General features: G+C 38.2%; 2 protein-coding genes across 17 annotated transcripts in view; one reads left to right on the forward strand and one right to left on the reverse strand.

Moving 5' to 3' along the window:
* The window catches only part of ENKUR (enkurin, TRPC channel interacting protein), a 30,690-nt gene extending 25,474 nt beyond the window's left edge, over positions 1–5,216 (reverse strand). The window contains exons 1-2 of one of the 2 annotated variants that reach the window (XM_078329616.1): positions 5,001–5,216; positions 4,143–4,238 (exon numbers count right to left, since the gene is read on the reverse strand). Coding sequence is in view for 1 of the 2 variants with exons in the window: in XM_078329615.1 (XP_078185741.1) it covers positions 5,001–5,077 (77 nt within the window). In the remaining variant the exon portion in view is untranslated. The remainder of the gene's footprint in view (positions 1–4,142; positions 4,239–5,000) is intronic. The other variant, XM_078329615.1, reaches the window with a different exon arrangement.
* Positions 5,217–5,291: 75 nt separating this feature from the next.
* On the forward strand, positions 5,292–15,858 carry THNSL1 (threonine synthase like 1). 15 transcript variants are annotated; one of them, XM_035306970.3, is made up of 5 exons: positions 5,801–5,929; positions 6,579–6,809; positions 8,893–9,068; positions 11,461–11,627; positions 13,241–15,858. In XM_035306970.3, the coding sequence occupies exon 5, from the start codon at positions 13,289–13,291 to the stop codon at positions 15,518–15,520; it is 2,232 nt and encodes a 743-aa protein (XP_035162861.3). In that variant the 5' UTR covers positions 5,801–5,929; positions 6,579–6,809; positions 8,893–9,068; positions 11,461–11,627; positions 13,241–13,288; the 3' UTR covers positions 15,521–15,858. The 15 variants fall into 15 exon arrangements, with proteins under 15 accessions (XP_035162862.3, XP_035162865.3, XP_035162866.3 ...); XM_035306971.3 differs by lacking the exons at positions 5,801–5,929; positions 8,893–9,068 and adding an exon at positions 5,292–5,690; XM_009000063.5 differs by having other exon boundaries at positions 5,801–6,809.
* The last annotated feature ends 1,158 nt before the right edge of the window (positions 15,859–17,016 follow it).

A 17,016-nucleotide genomic window follows, 5' to 3' on the forward strand; every position in this document is an offset into this window, starting at 1 on the left:
TGCCACTGCTTTTGGCATCTTTATCATGAAATCTTTGCCTGTGTTTATGTCCTGAATGCCTAGGTTGTCTTCCAGGATTTTTATAGTTTTGAGTTTTACATTTAAGTCTTTAATCTATCTTAATTTTTGTATATGGTTCAAGAAAGGGGTCCAGTTTCACTCTTTTGCATATGGCTAGCAAGTTCTCCCAGCACCATATATTGAATAGCGAGTCCTTTTCCCATTGCTTGTTTTTGTCAGGTTTGTCAAATGTGATCTTTGACAAGGTGGGCAGTCTTATTTCTGGGTTCTCTATTCTGTTCTGTACCAGTACCATGCTGTTTTGGTTACTGTAGCCCTGTAGTATAGTTCGAAGTCAGGTAGTGTGATGGATAATTGGCTCTATTTTCTATTTATTATTAGATATGGGCCAAAGATAAGTTATTCTCAAACTAAAATTGTCATCTTCAATAAACATACCCAAACTGTATTTTACTGCCAATAATCACCATGTAGTAGTGATTAAGACAGTAGATTTACATTTAAAAAGAACCATTTATTTTAAAAGGCACACAAATAAATGATATTGCTCAAAAAGTTGGGATAGTTTGAAAGTGCTTGAGATTTTTTTTTTCCTCTAATGGGCAAAATGGGCATCTGATTAACAACTTTTCTTTTTCAATTTTTGGCCAATATTACTGCAGCATTCCACTACTGTGTGGAACTCTGAACTCTGGAGCCTAGGCTGTGTTACAAAAGTATCCAAATTGTTTCTTGAGAATAATTTTTACATGTACACAGATGTCCCTTAAGTCCACCTACAGACGTGAAATGAGAGTGTTTAATTCAGGCTCATGTCTATATCAAGTAACTAAATTTTCAAAAATGGGCACCAATTCTTCCCCCAGCCTGGTTGTCTGTCAGCGCTGCTCTTCACTTACTTGACAACACAGGCATATGTCTTTGAGTATAATGATGATCTTAGTGCTACTCAATACCTCTCACAAGCTGTCAAGTGAAATAATATGCGGAATATCAAGAGTATGTAGTTAATGTATTCATCTACATCTGTGCTGTGTAATACAGTCACATGTGGATATTGAGCACTTGAAATGTGGCTGGTGCCACATGCTCAAATCACAGTATTTTAGATATATTGCATTAAATAAACTACATAAAGTTAATTTTTCCTGTTATTTTTACTTTTTAAAAGTGACTATTAGAAAAAATTTAAATTACATATATGACTCTCATTACATTTCTATTAAGCTGTGCCAATCTAGAGAGCAGGAATATCTATCCTTGAATTAAACTATACAGTCAGATAGCTGCATACCCAGAGCACAACACATTGATGTCTCCAAAACTGCTTTTGTTATATTATCATACTGGGACACTGATCTATAAAAAGAGCAATACTAGACTTAGGAAACTCAGTAGATTTAATGTAAAAGTGCAGCTGAAGTCTTTATTTATTATATTACACACATGGTCTCCTCTCTTCATGAATCCTGGAGGAAGTGTATTTGTGGCTGCACACCAAGAACATTTGTGCTCCTCTTCAGCTACTGCTTTGCTTTCATCTTTGGACAATGTGTCTTAGAGTGTAATTGAGAGGCATGGGAAGGATCTTTCTTCCTTTCTGGACTGGCTTCTTAACTAGTAGAGTCAAATTTGTTTCAGACTTCAAGCAAGCATACCTTATTTTAAAGTAAACATTTCATGTAGGTCCTCATTTGTAGCTTTACCTTACTTTTCCATCATAATCTCCCACTTGCTTTGACAGCCTCATCAAATAAATCTCATTGCATTAGAACAAGATTGTGTACAAACACCAAATACTAATAAATTATCAAAAACTAAATAATTATAGATGTTACTGAAGCAAAAAGTATTCCGTTTGTTTTATTGACTCAGCCTAAAAGACAGTGCAAACCAATTAAAGTTATGAGCTTTGGTATTAGATTTGTGTCTCAATCTCAGCCCTTGTTCTTCATCATTGCCTCAACTTTTGAACCTGAGATTTTTCTTCTGTTAACACTGGGATTACTACTTATCCCAAAGGATTCTTGTGAAAAAGAGCAACAACTGGCATATTTTAAATTCTAATACATTGAACTTATTATTAATGGGAATATTATTCTTGTTATGATTATTATTGGATATACATCTTGATAAAATTTTTAAAAACTGAAACTGTTTAACCCATTACTTTATTTTACCTGTGTCCTAGCTTTTGATTTTCCAGGATCATAGATGGAAGGGACTTGCCTGGTCTCAGATGAGACTTTGAACTGTGAACTTTTGAGTTAATGCTGAAATGAGTTAAGATTTTGGGGAACTGGTGGGAAGGCATGATTGGTTTTGAAATGTGAGGACATGAGATTTGGGAGGGGCTGGGGTGGAATGATATGGTTGGCTGGGTCTCCACCCAAATTTCATCTTGAATTGATGAGACTCCATAATTCCCACATGTAGTGGGAGGGACTTGGTGATACGTAATTGAATCATGAGGTGGGTCTTTCCTGTGCTGCTCTCATTATAGTGAATGAGTCTCATGAGATCTGCTAGTTTTATAAAAGAGACACACTCTCTTGCCTGTCACCATGTAAGATGTGACTTTGCTCCTCTTTCACCTTCTACCATGATTGTGAGGCCTCCTCATCAATGTGGAACTATGAGTCAGTTGATCCTCTTTTTAAATGTAAACTACTGAGTCTCAGGTATGTTTTTATTGACAGTGTGAGAACAGACTAATATACCATGTTCAATGATAGGTAAGAGATATAAAAGAAATACTGAGTAGATTGGCAAATGACACAAATCTGGGAAGAATGGTTAACAGAATGTATAAAAGATTTAAATTCAAAAATATCCTCATAGATTAATGAGTTCAGGTAAAAAATAATCAGCTACATAATTAGAGGATGGGAGAGACCAACCTCAGTCAAAATCCATACAGGGTATTTCAATGTGAGCCAATAGTGGGACATGACTGTCAAAATGCTTATGGAAGCTTAGGCTGAATGGATAAAAAAGAAAGAATTATGGAAAGGAGATAATGGTTTCACAGACAGTTCAGATCATAACTGGAATATCGCTTTAAACAAAATGGAAAAAGGGCATGATTGGAGATAATAACTGTAGACATCAAAAAACGGTGATAGATTTGGTGAAAATCTTGGAATCTATCTTATGCATTATGAGTAACTCAAATTTTGAAAACTGAATCATGGTTTCCCATTGGCTTAGAGACTTTCATAACTGAAGTCTCAGTCCATAGTTCAACTGCAGAAATGTGCCCTTCATCCAATTTTGGTCACATATATTCATCTTCTAAGTTCTCATTTAGTATCTTCATCTCTCATTAGGGTTTTCAATAATAAATTTTAGTGTTCATATTTCAGTTCCCCAAAAGACTAGAAACTTTGAGGCATGGGAGATTAAAAGTCAGGCAGTTGCCAGAATTTTGCCAGAGTAAACTGACTTTAACCTAACAGAAATTATTCTTTTGACATCACAGTTGGGTGCCTTCTATTTCCTCTCATCTTAAATCTTCCTTCTGTTCATTTCTTCGAAGTAAAACCAAGAAGTCTGTGCTATCACTTCAACATCACCAAGGACAGATATACGAGGGTAATGTTACACACATAATAGGGACTCCATTAATGGTTGCCAAATGAATAAAGACTGTTTCTATAAAATTATTTGAAAAAAAATCATCTAGATGCAGTAAAACTTTTTAATTTGCAAGGAACAGAATACCTACCTAATAAAATAACATTCAAATTTAATATTCTATAGAAATACAATCTACCAATGTGTTACCGAGAGTAGGAGTTTTCTCTCATGCAATATGCAGGAATCTGAAAACAAAAGTTAGTTGAACAATAGTTTGAACACTACTCATAAATTCTTACTCTACATTCCTCTTTCCAATCTCTAGATTTTGATAAGCTAATGGAAATATAGCATAGTTACTGCTCTAGTTTAAACCAGATTCTTAAAATTGAAGAAGTTGCCCACTTGTTGAAGCTGTTACTCCAATACTAGTAAAAATAATTTACCATTAGATCTAAAAAGATGTTATATATTATCTAGTACATGTATCATACAGATCAGTAAACAAATGAAACTTTATTCAAGATCGAAAAGACAATTACTTGCTAAGCCTGCTTTTGAGTCCAGTCCTTTTAAAATGTGGTTTCGACTTGCATAAGGACGAGGATGATGGTAAAATACAGGAAACATTTCAAGTCCTAGGAGAGAGAAATTTTCTCCACTAGTTACTTTCTTTGCTCCCCACAGATTTAAGCAAATTCTAAGAAGTCCCTACAGATGGGAGTAACTGAAGTGCTTACTTTGCTATTACGTTTTTGAGATTTGGAGAATACAGAGGTTCTAAGACCTATGTAAAATTTCAACTCAATTACATATTTTTTGGTTCATATCTACCCACCCATTCTTCCTTCCATTAAACGATTAGATCTGAAAAAGTCCTTAGAAACTGTCTAATAGTAGTAGATATTTCGTGTCACTGATAAAAAACCTGAGGCTCAGAAGCAAATGTGAGTTTATATTTCTTAACAATCTTGGGGGAAAGTAAGTACTATCCCATTAGAGAGGGAGAAGGAAGGCAACCAAACTCCTGAAACCAAACATCAAGTATCCTTAAACAAGACAATAGAATTGTGATTTTTCTCTTTTCATCAACATGAAACGTCGAGATATGTTGTACGCCACATCACATATTAGAAAATTACACAATAATCACATACCGTATTAATAAGAGGTTAAGTGTAAAATGGTCATCTCACAGCGCTGGACTGCGGTCTCTGTGAAACTGTGAGATGAGAAATACCTAGATATTTCGACCTTTTCTCTAACAAGTTATCCTCTAAGGCTACTTCATTGGGGCAAAAATACATTTTATTATTAAAAGTCCCAGTATATGTAGGCTTAATTAATACTGACTATTCCCCATTCTTGTTTCAAGTGATAGACTTTGCTTATCCACATACCTAGGAGGCTGGGGAGGCTCCTTCAAGTCACTGGGTATGAGGTTATAAATGCACTCAGAAGGGCACGTTGGATCCATGGCCACCAAAGGACTCCTTAAAAGCTACTATTCTCAACTTTTTCTCACTGTCCCAGTATCTCCGTCCCTTACTTCTTTGCCTTCTCAAGGACCTCGGGTTCTCTCACATCGTCTCCCTTTGACCCCCTCTTAGCAGTACTCTCTCGGGAAGAAAAACACCCTATTTCTCTTGGGATTGCTAAGCGTTATTGACTGCGCGGTTGCCGTGGAAACCGTTACTAGGCGACGAAGAAGTGGAAGGTGGCACTGCTAACTAGGTCTCCTCTCTTCCCTCTTTCTGCAGCGCCGTCTGCAGAGAAGCTCATTTGAGAGCCACTGTTTTTAAGTGTCTTTGAAACTTAACGGGGTGAGAATGGTGTCCCCTTAAAAACCTTGCTCTTTTCTCTGGGTATCTGGTGAAAATGAAAAATCCTACTAGAGACACTGCAAAGCGCAGCTGGTGCGCAGACGTCATGCAGTAAGACTTTTGTGCGTAAGCCCCAATCCGGTGTGGGCGGAGCGAGCGGCTGAGACCCCGCGGACGCAAGGCCAAGGCCGCGAGCAGGACGAGGGAGAGGAGGAGCCCGAGGAGCTCGGAGGGCTCGGATAGGCTGCCGTGAGAGAGGACAATCAGGTGCCCGGCGCGAGGCTGCTCCGGGCGTGGGCGTAGAGCGCAGGCGCACTGGGGGCTGACCGGCGGGGCGCGCTGACCGGCGCAGGCGCAGAGGATACTGCGTGAGGAGTGGGTGGGTGGGACCGGGAAACGAGGCGGAGGTGCGGGCCTCGGTCTCCTCCTGCGGCAGCTTAAGCGGTTCGTGGACACTGCTTTCCATTTCCTTTCCTTTCCCCTGTCTTCTCAGTGAGATTTCCTTGGTGAGTTATTGGAGGAGAAAGAAAGGAAAACTAGAAGCCAGTCCGTTCCCATCGCATGCCTTTCCCCGCACTGACCCTTCCCCTTTCCGCTACTCTCTGGTCATCTCAACTCTTCGTGCACTTTTCCTGCTGCTTCTGGTCGAGGGTCCTCGGAACCCGGTGCAGCCCTGCCCGCCACCTGTGTGAGTGCGCGCCCGGCGCCTGCGGCCTCCTCCGCCTGCTGCGCTCGCCCTCCCGCCCATGCGCCAGCGACTGTCGCTGGAGGCCCGCCCTGCGCCTGCTCTCCCCTCGGTCGGGACACTCCCTCTAGGTCTTCCAAGGACCAGTGGACCTGCTCTTTGTGAACGAGCAGCCAAAACTAAGAAGAGAAGCTTTTTAAGTGGGCCTTTACTTTTTTGCCCAATTTTTGGTGTCCCGTGTTGAAAATGGTTTCTGAGAAGCGGTTTCATTCCTTTTTGCTCAATTTGGTGAACCTGTAAATCTAGGCACGTAGGGCTGCTGTAGGAAAGTCATGTAGACGCTTTTACCCGAGTGTCTAAAAGACATTTTGGTAATAGGATTTGGGGAGGAAGATAGATTACTCTGAACCACCGTAGAGAGGCCACTCTGCCCGAAGGACCCTAGTGTCTAAAAGACATTTTGGTAATAGGATTTGGGGAGGAAGATCGATGACTCTGAACCACCGTACAGAGGCCACTCTGCCTGAAGGAAATAACGCTTCCCGGAAAGGAGAGAAAACACTGAATTTGGATTTCTCACTGCGTGGTTGCCTGGCGGAGAGATTAAAACAACACAATGGCTTGGTGAACTTCTTAGTTCCTTTGTAAAAGGCTTTACTGAGTGTAGATCCTTATTTTGGGCCCTTACTGAATTTTACTAGGTAAGAATACATTTAGGTTTTTTTTATATATATATACAGATAAGATTTTAATTTTTGTCCCAAATGCTTAGGGAAAATTCTCCAGATTTCTTCACTCAGATTATCTTCCAAAACATTTTAGATAGATAGATCTATAGATCTGTATTTAGATCTAAATCTATCTGTATCACTTTGCCCCTTTCTTTTCACCCTTGAGTGTTTTATATTTGGGGTTTCTGTTTAGTAAGTATAGAGAAAAATTTTGGCGGGAAACTTTCTGTGTATACGAAGATTCAAACTAAGACTCATGGAATAATAACACCGTTAGCCAAGTGGATAGTCATAGTCTAAAGCTTATAAATTTTCTAAATTAGAGCTTATAATTTTTCTAATTAGAAGGAACACCTTGAGACTGTTTGTGTTAATCAGTTCCTGAAATAGCAAGTAAGGGCAAAACATTTCTGCAGTTAGCAGCTGGGGTTAGCTAGCCTTTGTGTTCTGGGGTTCTTAAAATAAACTAATTTCACTAATGTCAGTATATTATTTATTGTTGTGGAGTCTTACCCTGTCTCCCAGACTGGAGTGTGGTGGCCCAATCTCGGCTCACTGCAACCTCCACCCCCTGGGTTCAAGCCATTCGCCTGTCTCAGCCTCCCAAGTAGCTGAGATTACAGGCGCCCGCCACCATGCCCAGCTAATTTTTTTGTATTTTTAGTAGAGACAGGGTTCACCATGTTGGCCAGACTGGTCTCGAACTGCTGAACTCAGGCGATCTGCCTGCCTGTTTAGCACAGGCCGGGCGTGATGGCTTACGCCTGTAATCCCAGCACTTTGGGAGGCCGAGGCAGGCAGATCGGGAGTTCGAGACCAGTCTGGCAAACATGGTGAAACTTCTTCTCTACTAGAAATACAAAAAATTGCTGAGCATGGTGGCGGCCACCTGTAATCCCAGCTACTTGGGAGGCTGAGGCAGGGGAATGCTTGAACCCAGGAGGTGGAGGTTTCAGTGAGACGAGATTGCACCATTGGACTCCAGCTTGGGCGACACAACGAGCTAGGTACCCCCCACCCCAAAAATAAAAAAAACAAACTGAACAATTTGTGCATGACCTTCTCACTGTAGTATAGTTTACAGTCACAAGCAGGTTGTTAAATCATTTGGAAAGGAACTTTTCTTTTTTCTTAGACATTTAATCTGCAGTTCTCCTTGCCTCTTGCAAGTGTGTTTAAACAAAATTATTTCTAGTTTTTATAATTCCGTCGACAGTTCAAGGAAATGCCTGTGTCCAGCCTCCTGTCCACAGGGAGTTAATACTGGTATATACCTACAGTGATGAACCAGTTATCTATAAAGGGGTAGACAGTAAATACTTCAGGCCTTTGCAGGCCAAGTGGTTCTATTGCAACTACTCAGTTCTGCAATTGTAGCTCAAACGCAGCCAAGACAGTACGGAACAAAGGAACGAATGAGCACATGAATGATTGAAGTTGTGTTTCAGTGACACTTGATTTACAAAAGCGATGGTAGGCCAGATTTGGCCTGTGGATAGTTTGCACAGATTCCAGATCCCCTTATATAATGGTATGCGTATGTTGTCTGCAAACAAATGAGGGTTTTTTTGTTTTTGTTTTGGGAAGGATTATTTTAATCTAAATGAATAAAATGGGTGTAGATGAGGATATAAGACAATTGTAAGGAAAATAAACCCTTTATAAAGACAAGTTCTTTATAATATTTCTCAAAGTCATAAAATTGTGGATACTTGTTTTTTCAATTAAATATTTGAGATCATTATGTCTAACAGCAGAATTCTGACGGCAGTATAAGCTTAGCATTGATAGTAATATAAAGACAAAGATAAATGGGGAACTTGCAAAATTATTTTTTTTTTTGGTTGTAAGATCCTTGTGATTACAGAACAAGGCTGGATTGTATGGTCCTTCCACCCTCACCTCTGTTTCATGGCAAATGGGAGACACTCTGCCTGACGCGCTTGGGAGAATCTTTGGTCAGAAGTCACAAGCAGTAGAGCTTTACCTCCTTTTGGCGAGTTTGTGTCCTGATATACAGTTGGCTCTCAATATCTGTGTTTCCCATTTTCAGATTCAACTAACTACAGACTGAAAATACTTTAAAATTTTGGTTGGGTGCAGTGGCTCATACCTGTAATCCCAGCACACTTTGGAGACCAGCCTGAGCAACATGACAAAACCCCTCTCTACAAAAAATACAAAAATTAGCTGGGTGTGTTGGTGCATGCATGTAGTCCCAGCTACTTGGTAAGCTGAGATGGGAGGATCACTTGAGCCTAGGAGGGCGTGGCTGCAATGAGTCAAGATTGTACCACTGCACTCCGGCCTGGGCAACAGAGTGGGATCCTGTCTCAAAAACAAAAACACAAAAATAATGCAACAGTAAAAATACCACAAATAAAAAAGCAATTCAGTATAACAGCTCTTTATATAGCATTTGCATTGTATTATGTATAATAAGTTATTCAGAGATGATTTAAGGTATACTGAAGGATGTGCACAGGTTATATGCAAATAGTACACTGTTTTATATAAAAGACTTGTGCATCTGCAGATTTTTCTCACTCCAAAGTCCATGCTGTTAACCACTAATCCTCCAATATCCCTCTCAATGCTTCATCTAAGTAATTGTTAAACACATTAAAAAGAAGACTATCAAGACCAAAAGCCTTGGAGTGTGCTACCAGAAATTTCTCTCTATTCAGCAGAAACGTTTTTATGATCATTCAACAATCCTCAAATATTTTTTTCCATTTCTTTGTGAATTTAAAAAATTTTAAATGAACCATTGCTAATGCTTTGGTGAAGTCCATATATATGCCTTCTGTATATGTTCCTGACTGGCCATTGCAGCAGACATCCTCAAAAAGGAAATGAGGATGTCTTTTTCTCATTTTGCCTTTAAGGAAAAACTCCATTTACAGATTAATGTTATGTGCCATGAGCATTATTTCATCTCTTGTCTTTCGGTTTATTAAAAAATGTTGAGCCCCTAAAATCAATTTGTGGTTAAATGTTACAGAATAAAATTTAGTATGAAGCTTAAAATAAAATTCATCTTTATTGTTCTTTAGAAATGATAATATTTGTTATAGCACTTAACTGCTTTCTGCTAGTTAAGGAACATTTTTGTGGTGAAATAATATTGATACAGAATTACAAATTGAACTGTCATAATTTTCTTTTTTAAATATATGTATATAAAAAAAAAATATATATATATATATATGTACTACCCCAAAGTCTTGAAAAAGGGAAATGAAGTAGAATTTTAAAACAAGAGGGTAGAGGGAAAGTAACACAAAGGAAAAGTAAGATTACAAAACACAAGGTGAAGATAATGTAATGTTTGCCTTATAGTCTAGCAACATGAAGTGGAAGAAGGATGAAGGATTTACTGGGCCAGCGTGGTGGCTCATGCCTGTAATCCCAGCACTTTGGGAGGCCAAGGTGGGAGGATTACTTGAGTGCAGGAGTTCAAGAGCAGGGTAATAAGGTGAAACCCTGTCTCTACAAAAATTAGCTGGGCATGGTAGTGCACGCTTGTAGTCCCAACTACTAGGGAGGCTGAGGTGGGAGGATCGCCTAAGCCCAGGAGGTCAACGCTGCATGCAGTGAGCTTAGATCATGCCACTGCACTCCAGACTAGGCAACAGTCGAAGACCCTTTCTCAAAAAATAAAAATAACTGCTCACGAAAATCACCTACTCAGATTATATGCAATTATTACTGGTACAGACATTAGAAAGTTATGTAATGCAAACAAAAAGAAGACACTGTAATGTTATAAGCAAAAGCTTCCTGAATATGAAGTTAATCAGACTGTTTTATGTAAGTGCCCTAAAAGCAGTTTGTGCCTTTGAAGTCCAATACCAGAATATAGTTTAATAAAATAAACTGATGATACGGTTACAGTTTATAATTCTTTCTGGTTCTTGGTTTACTTCAGGGAAAGGATTAGACTAGCAAAACAGTTCTTGATTTACAGGTGAAAGCATATAAACCGAAGCATAAAAAAATGCATCTCGCCTTGTATCTACGTATTTGGGTTCAATTTACATATTCCTAGTCCATTGTCAGTGAGTAACAATGATTAATCTTACAATATATATTCTTTTGTGCTAGCCACTATGATACGTGCTTTGATTTTATGACAGACACATAACTAAGAAGTATCTTTGTGTGGCAAGAGTTTCATTTGGGCTTTTTATAGTAGATATTATTACATATGAATATGTAGTTATTTTGATAGATAATACAGTCTAAAAGAACAATTCATATCCTAGTTTCATAGGTTTGGTCCACTGATTTTTTTCTGCCCTCTGATCATTAGACAGCCAAATCATTAAAATTCCAGGTATCTTTGTGAAGGTTTTTGTATTTTTTACTTGGTTTCTTATTGCTTGATGGCAGAAATTCCTTCAGTACTGTTCAGTGAAATTCATTTTATAATGAGACACATATATTTAAAAATAGTATCCTAATCTTTTAATAATAGATTTAGGGAAACATGAAAAGGGTCAGTTTTTCTGTATTTTTAAAATTTCAGATGAGCTTTTCAAATAATGGACTAGTCTATGTGTAGAATTTTATGATACTGTATGCAGTTATGATTAACTTGAAATTTTTTCCATTATAGACTCCACGTTTTGCAAAGATCAGTTTTGCCTCAGAGTCAACAAACTCTTCAGATTGGTTCCTGTGTGTCCTATGTTTACAAGTCAGTGGAAATTAAGGACAACACACACAAACTGAAAAGTCAAATAAGGAAATGAAGTACTTCTCTTGACAGCTCTAATTTTACTTGTAAGTTAAATTCAGAGTTAGCTTAAAATCATTTAAATGTTTAATTACAGAACAGAGTTTAAGTAGCATAGAAAGTCAGTATTACATCATTAAAAGTTTTGAGAACATACCTAACATATGATCTAGTATTTAATATGGTTTAGTTGCATATTGGTTCACGTGATAAGCCCCACTATGTCTGTGACATTACTTCAGGAGATTTACATGAACATTGCAGAGGTACTGTATTGCATTTTATATAACCAAAAAGTTGTCTAGCATACATTTTTGTTCTGATGGTGAATATATTTCCAAAGACAAGGACTTGGTCAATATGGGGAATTATAGAGCTGCTTTGGATGCCAGAATAATTATTTCCTCTCATCATTGGAAACATTCCTGAGTTTCTTGGCTATCACCCTGGTGTCTGGAAATTAAGTCTCTCCACTGATGATTATAGGATTAGAAACAAAAGTGATGGTTCCATGCAGATAAGTTTATAATATGTAGCCTTTGACCTCATTGCTGATTATTAATTTTTCTTAACTATTTATATAATATACCTTTCACTGTGGCTCTTTTTAAGACCTTCAATATGAATAATATGCAACAATGATTCTTAATATTCATGTAAAAGGCTTATAAGAAAGAAAATGTCATCTCTTTGTCCTGTAGTTTGGAAAACTAAGCATTTTATAAGCAAATATGTTTTTTATTCTTGTTCCCTGTTATGAATTCTATAAGAAATTTATGAGTAAAATCATAGTCTGTCAAGATGTTCATATAACTGAAGAGAAATTAAATATAAAGAATATTGTTCAGCTTTTCTGAATTACAAGCAGCACTCCAACTCCAAATAATCTTTATATGTGATATAAGCCGATAAACCATGAAATAATTTTTATTAAAAGATCGCATAAAATGAAAAGAAATAGTAATTTGATTTAGTATATTCTTGTTTTTCTTTTTTGAGACAGAGTCTCACTCTGTTGCCCAGGCTGGAGTGCAGTGGCGCAATCTCAGCTCACTGCAACCTCCAACTCCTGGGTTCGAGCAATTCTCTTCCCTCAGCTTCCCAAGTAGCTGGGATTACAGGGGACTGTCACAACACCTGACTATTTTTTTTTCTTTTTGGATTTTTAGTAGAGATGGGGTTTCTGCATGTTGGCCAGGCTAGTCTTGAACTGCTGACCTCAGGTGATCCACCCTCTTCGGCCTCCAGAAATGCTGGGATTACAGGTGTGAGCCGCCATGCCTGGCCTAGTGTGTGTGTGTGCATATATATATATATATATATATATATATATATGCACACACACACGCACTTTTAAAAGCATCTACAATCTGGCATTTTGTGAATAAAAGTTTCTGGTTTATAGTTAAAAATTTCATCAAAGTTTTGATTTTTCAGTGTTTTGAGATTTTAAAAGATATAATTTAAAAGGATAATATGTAATATATAAGAAGTTGGGTTGAAATACTTTTTAAATTAATTCCATAAGTTTGGAAGATTTTTAAACATTTATGTACCTACCATAGGCATGGTTATATTCAATCCTATTGGGATTTTAACAGTCTACTGAAATTAGTAACCAAATTATCTTTTGTTGTTGTTTGTTTTGTGTTTTGAAAAGGGCTAAAGCCAATTTTTAGGTTGGCTTGGGCAGAAAAGTGAAAACAGAATGCTCCACTTTAACCGATGTCAGCATCTGAAAAAGGTAACACAGAAATGTATTTCTAATATACATGTTAAAACGGATAAACATGCACATCGATTTCTTTCAAGAACCTTTGCACTTGCGGAATTAAGGAAGTCATGGTATTCAACCCACTCTCTTGTTGGAGACAAAAATATTATCCTAATGGGACCTCCTGGTGCTGGGAAAACAACAGTAGGCAGAATAATAGGTCAGAAACTAGGTTGTTGTGTCATAGATGTGGATGATGATATCCTTGAAAAAACCTGGAATATGAGTGTGTCTGAAAAATTACAGGATGTTGGTAATGAACAATTTTTAGAAGAGGAAGGAAAAGCTGTGTTAAACTTCTCTGCATCTGGAAGTGTGATTTCCCTTACTGGGTCCAATCCAATGCATGATGCTAGCATGTGGCATCTGAAGAAAAATGGAATAATTGTATACCTGGATGTACCTCTAATAGATATAATTCGTCGTCTAAAATTAATGAAGATAGATAGGATTGTAGGTCAGAATTCTGGAACATCTATGAAAGACTTACTTAAATTTAGAAGACAGTATTATAAGAAATGGTTTGATGCTCGTGTTGTCTGTGAAAGTGGGGCTTCCCCAGAGGAGGTAGCTGACAAAGTGCTGAAGGCAATTAAAAGATACCAAGATGTGGACTCAGAAACATTCATTTCAACAAGACACGTTTGGTCTAAAGACTGTGAACAGAAGGTTTCAGCAAAATTCTTCAGTGAAGCTGTGATTGAGGGGTTGGCTTCTGATGGTGGACTCTTTGTTCCTGCGAAGGAGTTTCCAAAATTAAGCTGTGGGGAGTGGAAAAGCCTGGTAGGAGCAACCTACATAGAAAGAGCACAGATACTGTTGGAAAGATGTATCCATCCTGCAGACATACCTGCTGCCAGGTTGGGAGAAATGATTGAAACTGCTTATGGGGAAAACTTTGCCTGCTCAAAAATTGCTCCTGTCAGGCACCTTTCAGGCAACCAGTTCATCCTGGAGTTGTTTCATGGACCAACCGGATCATTTAAAGATTTGTCTTTACAGCTTATGCCTCATATTTTTGCGCACTGTATCCCTTCAAGTTGCAAATATATGATACTTGTAGCTACTTCAGGAGACACAGGGAGTGCAGTGTTAAATGGTTTTAGTCATCTTAATAAGAATGATAAGCAAAGGATAGCTGTGGTTACATTTTTTCCTGAGAATGGAGTAAGTGATTTTCAAAAAGCACAAATAATCAGCAGTCAGAGAGAAAATGGATGGGCAGTAGGTGTTGAGTCAGATTTTGATTTTTGCCAGACAGCTATAAAAAGAATTTTTAATGATTCTGATTATACTGGCTTTCTTACTGTGGAATATGGAACAATCTTAAGTTCAGCTAATTCCATAAACTGGGGCCGACTCCTTCCGCAGGTAGTTTATCATGCTTCTGCATATCTTGATCTTGTTAGTCAAGGATTTATTTCTTTTGGAAGCCCAGTTGATGTCTGTGTTCCCACAGGAAACTTTGGCAACATATTAGCAGCAGTGTATGCCAAAATGATGGGAATCCCGATTCGGAAATTTATCTGTGCCTCTAATCAGAACCGTGTTTTGACTGATTTTATAAAAACAGGACATTATGATCTAAGAGAAAGAAAATTAGCACAGACCTTTTCACCATCAATAGATATTCTCAAATCTTCAAACCTAGAACGACATTTACACTTGATGGCTAATAAAGATGGACAACTAATGACAAAATTATTTTATCAATTAGAAAATCAGCATCACTTCCAGATAGAAAAGGTTCTAGTTGAGAAACTTCAGCAAGATTTTGTAGCTGACTGGTGCTCAGAGGGAGAGTGCCTAGCAGCTATTAACTCCACCTATAATACTTTAGGGTATATTTTGGATCCACACACTGCTGTTGCAAAAGTGGTTGCAGATAGGGTGCAAGACAAAACTTGCCCAGTGATTATCTCATCTACAGCTCATTACTCAAAGTTTGCACCTGCTATCATGCAGGCTTTAAAGATTAAAGAAATCAATGAGACTTCATCAAGTCAGCTCTATTTACTGGGTTCATACAATGCATTACCTCCACTTCATGAGGCTTTATTAGAGAGAACAAAACAGCAAGAGAAGGTGGAGTACCAGGTCTGTGCAGCTGATGTGAATATCTTGAAGAGTCATGTAGAGAAACTTATCCAAAATCAATTCATATAAAAGTTTCCTGAGTAATATTTCTTTTTCTGGCTATAAGCATGCAATAATAAATCTCAAACACCGATTTGGAGTACAGTCACGTTTTGTCTTTATGTAAATATCTCTATCTGTTACCTGTTAGAATTTCAATAGTCTGATCTCTTGGACTGACATTATACCTGCACTGTACCTCCTCAGATCTTTAGAAGTGACAGACGGTAACACAGTGCACGGACTTTGAGCTATCATGCTTTGCCTTGTGCTCATGAAGGTTATATCAGTTTCCACTCCCACACCCTCACTGTTATATGGACCAAAATGTCTGGTATACTGTTTCACAATTAAAATACTTAAGCCCAGTTTTCAGGTACTATGTCTGTAACTATTCACTAATTCTCTGTTGATTACAAAGTTAATTTACCACTCAAGATGGCTAACTTATATGGAGGAGGAAGTAAACTATTAGGATTAGGACCAATGCTTTTGTTTGTTTTGAGATGGCATCTCACTCTGTCACCCAGGCTGGAGTGCAGTGGCACAGTTTCAGCTCTCTGCAACCTCCACCTCCCAAGTTCAACAATTCTCCTGCCTCAGCCTCCTGAGTAGTTGGGATTACAGGCATGTGCCACCACACCTGGCTAATTTTTGTATTTTTAGTAGAGATGGGGTTTTGTCATGTTGGCCAGGCTGGTCTCAAATCCCTGACCTCAGGTGATCCACCCACCTCGGCCTCCCAAAGTGCTAGGATTACAGGTGTGAGCCACCATGCCTGGACAGGGCCAGTGTTTTTAACCCTTTTCAAATTCTATTTTGGACTACAACTAATTATGTGAATCTTACACTGTCCAAATGAAATATGTACTCTGTCCTTCACTCTCTTTTGGGTGTTTATGGTTAGGGTGATGAAGTTTGAAAATCAAGACATAGCTGAAATCCAGGATGAAAGAATAAGCAGAACTACTTAGAAGTGAATACAGAAATAAAATTATTTCAAGAGGAAAGTTTTTCAAAATTAAGAGTATTTGAGTTGTTTTAATGGTATATTTGTAGACAGCAGTTCCCTTATATTATTTGGAGTTGATTCTTAGGTAATTTGTTGTCTGTCTCTTCAGTGAACATTTTCTTTTTATGGCATCTGAAACCACACACAACTGATACACTAATTTGTCTTCCCTTGTAGTAATAATTTTTTTTTCTTTTGAGATGGAGTTTCCCTCTTGTTACCCAGGTTGGAGTGCAATGGCGTGATTTCGGCTCACCGCAACCTCCGCCTCCTGGGTTCAGGCAATTCTCCTGCCTCAGCCTCCTGAGTAGCTGGGATTACAGGCACGTGCCACCATGCCCAGCTGATTTTTTGTATTTTTAGTAGAGACGGGGTTTCACCATATTGACCAGGATGGTCTCGATATCTTGACCTCATGATCCACCCGCCTCGGCCTCTTACGTTTGTGAATTTACCGGATATTTTCTTTCTGAATTAAAGATTGTCAAGACCAATTAGTGTAATGGACTACAGT

The sequence above is a fragment of the Callithrix jacchus genome, chromosome 7, assembly GCF_049354715.1.
Source record: "Callithrix jacchus isolate 240 chromosome 7, calJac240_pri, whole genome shotgun sequence".
In the NCBI taxonomy this organism is placed as follows: Eukaryota; Metazoa; Chordata; class Mammalia; order Primates; family Cebidae; genus Callithrix; species Callithrix jacchus.